The sequence below is a fragment of the Lycium ferocissimum genome, chromosome 12, assembly GCF_029784015.1.
Source record: "Lycium ferocissimum isolate CSIRO_LF1 chromosome 12, AGI_CSIRO_Lferr_CH_V1, whole genome shotgun sequence".
NCBI lineage: Eukaryota > Viridiplantae > Streptophyta > Magnoliopsida > Solanales > Solanaceae > Lycium > Lycium ferocissimum.
The window spans coordinates 33,311,802-33,320,783 of record NC_081353.1 but is presented as its reverse complement, the minus strand read 5'-3'; the positions used below and the strand labels follow the sequence as shown (position 1 = coordinate 33,320,783).

Genomic DNA, 8,982 nt, shown 5'->3' with positions numbered 1-8,982 from the left:
GCAGGTGCAGGCTTCACTTAACGCCCAAAGACCCGCAGGTGCAACTCCGCACCTGCGCAACCCATCTCGCACGTGCGGTTACACCAGAACCAGAAAAATCTAATTTTCACCAAATCCGACCCAACACTTGAAACTCATCCGAGATCTCCCGGACACAAACCAAACAAGTAAACTTATCATAACCCGCTACGAACTCGCTCGCGCACTCGGATTTCCCAAAACAGGTCGCCTTGACCCGTTGTTGACCCAAGTCAATCCCAACCTAACCAAAACCAACATCCCAACCAAACCAAAACCAACATCCCAACCAATGATCCAAAACACACACGGACACCTCGGAACCCAGACCAAGAGCTCAACTAAGTCAAAAATCATTTCGGACCTAACAGGACTATCATAATTCGATTCCAGGCGCAATAATCCAAAAGTCAACTATTGGTCAACTCTTTTCACTTATTAAACTCAAAAGACTCTAAAATCCTCAAAACTAACCAAGACTTGCTTGATAGCCTCGGAAATCGTGCCACCCATCCCCGCAAGTCATAAATACAGGAAGTCAGGCTACAGGGAAGGTTATATTGGAGAATAAGAGTAAAAATGTCTAAAACGATCGAACGGGTTGTTGCAGCTACTCTCCAAAAACACTTATTTTCTCCCAAAAGTGTGGCCAAACACCTCCCTTTTTAAAATAGCACTTTTTGAGAAAAATAAGCACTTTTGGAGAAAAATAAGCTTGACCAAACAGGCTATAAATTTACCGTAGGAATAAGTTTAAGATATAGAACATTTAAAACTTATCAAGTGCATATGTGGATAAAAGTGGAAATTAAGCAGTGAATGTGCGCACCCGCTGTTAATGGAGTGGATTTGCATGGTCTTATCTTAAAACTTCCCTGCTATGCCGGGTAACATCAAGTTGAGACCAATTCAAAATCCTTTCTTTATATAAAGTAACCTGGCCATAACCCATAATAAGCATATCTCATATATACATCTCTAGGAATTACCTACAATCAGCAACTTCTTTAGTTCTGGTTGCAAAAAACTAGAGAATTTTCTATTCCAAAAATTAAAAGAAGAAAAAAATAGAGACATGGACAAAGTTATGCGCATGGTTGTTGTTGGTGCTTTAGCCATTGCAACTTTGCTACAAGTCACAACAGCACAAACAGTGCATGTTGTTGGGGAAGCTACAGCTTGGACTATACCAGTCAGTGGCTCTGTAGTTTACACAACCTGGGCCTCTAAAAATACCTTCAAAGTTGGCGACACCCTAGGTACTATTTTGTACAACTATCTCTATAAAGAGTTGATTACTTATAAGGTTATTTAACTAATGAAAATAGGTGATTTAGGCAATGACAACGAAAAAGAAGAGTAGAGAATTTTGATGTCAAAACCCTCATGTGGAAGAAAACCACGATCATCACCGACTCTTATTACACCTTATTACACAATGAATGATGTTTTTGTAGGATATATAATTATGAAGGAAAGCTATGTATATATAGGTTGCGAAAGACCCTAAACCCAGTATTAATCGGACCACTTTCCATGTCGATCATATAAACTGCTCCTTACATTAGCCCTACAAACATAACACAAAATTACTTTATTTTTTGGTATAGGAAAAGTGATTTTGCTCTTGCTATTTCACTCAAAATATCACTTTTTGTTTTCTTTTATATTAGAAAATTCACTAATCTTTTGTTCTTTCACTCAAAAGGTAACTCAAACTGGAAAGTGATATATCCGGCTATTTAAATAACATGACACCTAATTTTTTACGCCAAAAAATATTAAACTCAATTCATTTTAACCAAAAATATTGCATTCGACCAGTATCCGACCCGTTATAGCTATTTATATGCTAAACAAATGTCCAGAAATTCGTTTATATGGTAAGTAATAGAATCTCATTATCTGTTAAAAAAAATGATAAATGCTTTGAATAAATATACTTAAGTAGTGAGAGTTTGACTTTCGGGAAATACGCTTCACAAAAAATATGAATAATTGCTATAATATTCACATTTTATAATATTCACAAAAAATATGAATATTTGTTTGCTGATATTTAAGTGATGTAACATTAAATATTCTAGTTAAATAAGCTAAGAATGAAGGAATGAAAAATACCATCCAATTTGAAATGGGTCATTTAGCTTCAATTAGTGGTTATTTTCTGTTAGCAACATAATTTGAAAATAATTTTAAAGCCGATCAACAAACCAATGAAAGGTACCAAGCCTGTAATTTTTGACATTTTCCGCAGTTGTTTAACATATAAAGGGACTTTATGAGTCAAGTAGTGAGTCGATTTGGAGGTTTTTCGTTAAAATGAATTAAGTTTAATGTTTTCCATTTTTTGACATAAAAATTAGGTGTCATCTCATTAGAAAATGTTTGGATATTTCACTTTCTGGCTTGAGAGACCTTTTGTATGAAGTAACAAAAGATAAGTGAATTTTCTAATACAAAAGAAAGAAAAATGATCTTTTGAGTGAAATAGCAAAAGATAAATAACATTATTCACCTATTTTTCATAATTGAGTGACACTTTAAGAAATCAACTCTATTCATTTCCCTTTCCCTTCAGCTAGTCATGCTTGAAATATTTTGGTTTATAGCGAAGCTAAGAATTTTGTTAAGGTTGTTCAGTAAATTAATATTTATGTTTAATGTATATACTGTATAATTTTTCGATGGGGAGATATTACTATACCCTTGCATTCTGGGTAATACATACATGACATTTAATTTCTTGTTTTTTCTTGAACAGTTTTCAATTTTGCCACCAGCAGACATGACGTGCAAGAAGTAGCAAAAGCCTCATTTGAAGAGTGCAATACCAAGAATGTTATAGGCAACTCTATCACAACAGGGCCAGCAAATGTTACACTTGAATCTCCTGGTGAACATTATTACATTTGCACAGTTGGGAAGCACTGTCTAGCTGGTCAGAAACTGGCTATTACAGTTTCAGCCACCTCCAATGCTCCACGTCCTTCTTCTTCTTCCTCGACGGTCGTGTTCGCCAGTTTTCTGCTCAGTTTATCTTCCATTGCATGGGCCATTTTTATTTAAGCAGATCTATATATAAGTATACCTGAATTCATATCGAACCCATGATTTGATTCAGTTTATTTGGGGCTAAATTCTACTATATACTCTCTTCATCCCATTTTATACGAGGGTGTTTGATTTCGCACTAAATTTAATAAAGAAACGAAGACTTCTAGAATTTGTAATTTAAAACAAGCCATAAATGTTTGTGTACCGTAAATCATCTCATAAAGTTAAATTATTTCAAAATATAGAAAGAAACATTTTTTTTGGGACTGAATAAAACAGAAAGAGTGTCATATAAAATGTGACGACGGGAGTATTTCAGAGATTATTGGAGTCAATTCCTCAAATGACCACTCAACTTAAGCAAATTAAAGCATAAAGTCATTTATCTTTTTTTTTTTTTTTTTGGTTCCTCATATTGTCATTCAAGTTTATACATTTGTCTTACAAAATAACAAAGACTAAATGTCACTTTAAAAATAAAAGAAAAAGGTCTAAAGTAGTCCCTTAAGTTTGAATTTTCAATTAAAATAGTCCTATTCTTTAACATAAAACACTAACAATCATATAATTACACAAAATAGTACAATTTCAGTTCAACTCTAACACTGATATTAAAAGTAACAAAGCACATGAAAAACTATGACTGATATTTTTAGAAATGAAAAAAATAAAAATTTCAATTTATCATTGCTAAAAAAAGCATATGAAATAGCCTATATGTACTCCATTTGCTTGGAAACTTAGGATCAACAATAAAATAATGTGCTCTAGTTATTCATTTTATGAGTAATCTTTATTTTGATAAAATAGTTTAAATTAATTGTTAGTTTCTTGTACGTTAAAAATTATTGCTACAAAATTCATAATTAATAAGAAAGGTAATGCATTCCTTCAAACAAAAAATAACTAGATCCTAATAGGAAAAAAACTCATATGTAAAGATTAATTATAAAGGGTTTTCTTAAAGGAAAAAAAAAAAAAACATAGATGCATATTGAAGGACGTTTTGTGTTTTTTGGACTTCTTTAATTATTAAATAAAAGGCCCGAAAGGGCATAATTTAAGTAAAAAAAAAAAAAAAAGGAAATCATCATAAAATATAAATCATTCGACATCACATAAAATGAGGAGATTCTATATCATCATTGTATATTAATTTTTTTTAAGTTTTTAAATATTATTTGTCAATCTTGTAATATTATTTGGTGAAAATTATCCCCCCCCACATTTTTGGCCCCCCTCCAATTTTAAAAAGTTAAATATCTCTTTTTATTTAAACAATAGTTGTTTTTTATCTTTTAAAAAAAACTATATTGTGGACTTACTTATTGGACGAACACAATCTAATTTACGAAGTAAGAAAGTGAAAAATAGTTGAATGATTATTATTGATCGGTGTTAAAAAAATAAGGGATATTTTCACTCAAAGTTCAATTTGAAGGGACTACTTTGACCCTTTTTCTAAATTTTAAAGTGACTTTTGACTCTTGTTACTTTTAAGGTAAATGTATAAACTTGAATGACCATATGAGGAACTAAAAAAAAAAAAAAAAAAAAAGATAAATGACCTTACTAGATAATTTCTTTAACTTGAGTGACCATATGAGGAATTGATTGTCAAATCTTTTGAATATCTCCAACCCTGTTTAAAAAGTTAAATATCTCTCCCAATTTCGAACAATAGTTGTTCCTCCCTTTATCTCATTTAAAAATTTTAGTACCTATTTTAACCTCTACTAACACTCTTTGTTTCTTTTTTACTTATAAGCATTGTGATTTTTTTTTTTTTAAAAAAAAAAATCTATATTATGGACTTATTTATGGGACGAACACAATCTAATTTACAAAGTAAGAAAATGAAAAATAGTTGAATGATTACTATTGTTCGGTGTTAAAAAAAAAGGGATGTTTTAACTCAATGTTCAATTTTAAGGGACTACTTTGACCCTTTTTCTAATTTTTAAAGCGACTTTTGGCTCTTGTTACTTTTTAAGGTAAATGTATAAACTTGACTAACCATATGAGGAACCCAAAAAAAAAAAAAAAAGGATAAATGACTTTACTAGATAATTTCCTTAACTTGAGTGACCATATGAGGAATTGATTGTCAAATCTTTTGAAGATCTCCAACCCTGTTTAAAAAGTTAAATATCTCTCCCAATTTTGAACAATAGTTGTTCCTCCCTTTTGTCACGACCCAACTAGAGGGCCATAACGGGCACTCGGAGCTAACCTACCAAGTACCTCTAATCATACATCTCATAATTATTTCTAGGTGGGCCATAAGCTAGCTCATATGCATCATACTCTACAAGGACATGTATCACAAGATGATGGCACATTTGTATGTAATCATCAACAATCACGCCCATAAACATAAGCCAACAAGGCTGACTAAGTACTTTACATCAACACATACTAATAAGACTATGGAATATCTAAATACATGCATCGGTCCACGAGCCTCTATATATAGAATACAGGGATCCATAAGGACGGGGCAGGACTCTGCCATACCCAGGTCTATGTATACAAAAGAGTAGTACCAATGAGCTGCAGCTCCGGGACAATTGGAGCCTTTCTGAAACTCCGCTGATAAAACTCCTAAGAACCAGGTCCATCTACCTGTCTACCTGCGGGCACGAACGCAACGTCCTGAGAAAGGACGTCGGTCTGAATAATGTCTCGAGATGTAAGGCATGAAAATGACATAAGGAGAAATATGGAACATAACATGAGATAAAGTTAACCTGTACATCTGATTGCCTCATAAGGCAGATATCATGCATGCTTAGCCTTTTAACAGAAAATATTTCTCATACATATATAACATAATCATTAGCCCGTGTCGGGGTAACCATCTCACGCCATGCCCAAAGTGGTATCGCCCGCCATATAGGCGTGTTATTATCATATCCATAAGCCGCCCACTATGCCCACCGTAGTAGTGTCGCATGCCAACTAGGCCGGTGTAATCATACATAACATAAGCATGCATGAGAGCTCAATCAAAAGCTTTATAACTCCCATCGGAGTGACGTAAGGTCGGTAACCTCCGATTATCTTATGGAACAATTATCATCATTATGTCCCTCCTTGAAGGAACAGTTATAATAAGGTGAGATCTACAATAATGAATGAAATCAAGAAAATCATGAAATAAGCCCAACAATATCATAATAGCATCATAACCATAAATTTTGAAATTTCTAGAAATATGATGATCATCATCATCATAAAAACATACTCATCTTTAGCATCATAAGAACTCTAAGAATCATGAATCTTTAGCTTTTGGGAATAAGGACATTATGGAAAACATGTATGGGTTCACGAGAAAGGAATCATGCCTTTGGAAAGAAAGGGACTAGCCTTAACATACCCGATTGATCTTCTACTACTTAACTTAACATTATTCTCCCAAGCTAAATCTACATTCAAGAGAAATCATACATCTTGGTAGATTTATCGTTATCTGCCTATCTCAAGTCTTTAAATCAAACTCCTTTAGAATCTGTCAAAATTCGTGCAACATCTCCCCTGTTTATATCCCTAGCCCGAAATCACAATACCAACAACCAACACAACAACACCACCAACACTAATAACATCATGGGACATACTGACAATATACCTGTGACAACGTCAGGGGAGGACTCAGATCTACGTCCGCCAGGTGCGCAGATACGGTCCGGCGAGGACCGACTGAACTCCGGAGACTCCTCCCCTCACTTACCGTGACCGACCGGGTGCTCGCGAACTGCCCCGCGGGGCGCACGGGATGAAGAACCAGCCACCGATCCCGGCGGCTGGATCTACCTCTGCCGGCCTACCGAATGGACAATCACGCATCAGGTGCCCTGGCTATCCACAGGCATAACAACCATCTAAACCCAGACGACACTATCTTGAGTGTAGCTTACCACACTAGGTATACCGTGGCACGGGTGGTCTTCTCTGACTGGGATAGCCTCTATGCTTGGAACTCGAAACTCTAGAGCTGCGGCCCTATCCGGAATTAAATGGGGTGATCAAATCTTTTGCCAGCGAATCGGGAAGGTGCACTGGCCGCTGATTGGCTTGCATGACTAGAATACCGCTGCCTTTGACTCCCTCTGAACTCGCTAGTGGCTCCGAAAGATCTGGGCCTCTTACTAGACCTTTTATCCGAATCACGCCGCCCTTTACCGCATTCTTGTTCCTCCAAATTTTAAGCATAGGCCTGAATACGAGCAATATCCATCTCGTCTTGGAGCGAGGTACATCAAGCCTCCTTAATCAAATGTGGTCCCAAACCACTCATGAACCGCGGCCACGGTCCCCCATGTAGGCTACTACCATGGTGAGGCATATCAGCCAAAGAATTAAAACGAGGACACGTACTTCGCCCACCAAATTCCCTGTCCGAGATTTAAGAACTTATCGGCTCGGGGCCGTCGAACTTTCGGTGTATAATGTTGGAGGAAGGCATCCACAAACTCTTGCCATACCTGGAAGGTGTATTTGCCCTGCGAAGACATCCGAGTGTTGTACCGGTGGATGCCACATCCCGCGATCTATGAGAAGCCGCCCAACCGACTCGGTATCAAAAGCATGTATTATTCTCAACGTCCTTAGCATCTCATCTATAAAGCCACCGGGCTCTTCATTAGAAGCCGACCCATAAATTTTTGGAGGATTCGGACATAAAATTGCGGGCTCTTGCCACCAACCGCTCCGTCACCTTGCGCACCTTGCCGCCGAGCTCCGATCGGTAACCAACTAGATCGGAAGAATCGAATATCCTCGGCCATCCGTCGGGTTCGGGCACCGCGAGGGACTAGGGAGTGAATCGAGCCGGAGCCGAAGCCCATTCATGCTCCTGCTCGGGGGTGGGAGGAGAGGTCCCGAGATGGAATCTCGTTATGAGACCTCGGCCTCTTATCTCTCGGGTGGCTCACCGTTCGGTCCTTCCGCCACCGTCTTGCACGTCCGGGCCGTCGTAGCTTTCCTCTTCATAGGTATTGTCAAAATCATAACACACGATTAGGAAAAAAGGGAATCTCATAACATAGCTCTATCGCACGCATCTAAGAGAAAGAAGAAGGTCAATTATTCCTAAAATGCCTTGCGAGCCTCCCCGTTTATAAGTGTGGCGTTTTCACAATTCCATAAACAAGACTGCTGGACACGGCAGTAGACACCCTAGGGAAGAAGCTGCTGCGATACCACTTTTGTCACGACCCAAAATATACAATGCCTCACAGGGCTACCACGTTAATACTCATATTAGCCACACACGACCAAGAAATCATTTAAAGAAGCACCCTTAGGTATGTGATGCTTCTTTAAATGATTTCTTGGTCGTGTGTGGCCAATATGGGTATTAATGTGGTAGCCCTGTGAGGCATTGTATATTTTGGGTCGTGACACCTTTATCTCATTTAAATTTTTAGTACCTTTTTAACCACACCTAACACTCTTCGTTTCTTTTTTACTTTTAAACATTATGATTATTTTTCTTTTAAAAAAATCTGTATTATGGACTTATTGGACGAACACAATCTAATTTACGAAGTAAGAAAGTGAAAAATAGTTGAATGATTATTATTGTTCGGTGTTAAAAAAAATAAGGAATGTTTTAACTCAAAGTTCAATTTAAGGGACTACTTTGACCCTTTTTCTAATTTTTAAAGTGACTTTTGGCTCTTGTTACTTTGTAAGGTAAATTTATAAACTTGAATGACCATATCAGGAACCAAAAAAAGATAAATGACTGTACTAGATAATTTTCTTAACTTGATTGACCATACGAGGAATTGATTGTCAAATCTTTTGCAATGTTCTAAACAATAGTTGTAGAGTTAATTAATTGTAAGATGTTTTTAGAGACAAAGGAATATACGTTCACTTGTTACAAGTATTACA

General features: G+C 36.5%; 1 protein-coding gene across 1 annotated transcript; it reads left to right on the top strand.

Moving 5' to 3' along the window:
• The first annotated feature begins 978 nt into the window (after positions 1–978).
• Positions 979–3,166, top strand: LOC132040491 (stellacyanin-like). The gene is made up of 2 exons (XM_059431140.1): positions 979–1,277; positions 2,783–3,166. The coding sequence occupies exons 1-2, from the start codon at positions 1,094–1,096 to the stop codon at positions 3,085–3,087; spliced, it is 489 nt and encodes a 162-aa protein (XP_059287123.1). The 5' UTR covers positions 979–1,093; the 3' UTR covers positions 3,088–3,166.
• The last annotated feature ends 5,816 nt before the right edge of the window (positions 3,167–8,982 follow it).

Bases quoted from the DNA above. Each gene is read 5' to 3' on its own strand.
- LOC132040491 (XM_059431140.1), top strand. From the start codon at position 1,094: ATGGACAAAGTTATGCGCATGGTTGTTGTTGGTGCTTTAGCCATTGCA. The intron at 1,278-2,782 runs GTACTATTTTGT...TTTCTTGAACAG, and splicing joins CAAAGTTGGCGACACCCTAG to TTTTCAATTTTGCCACCAGC.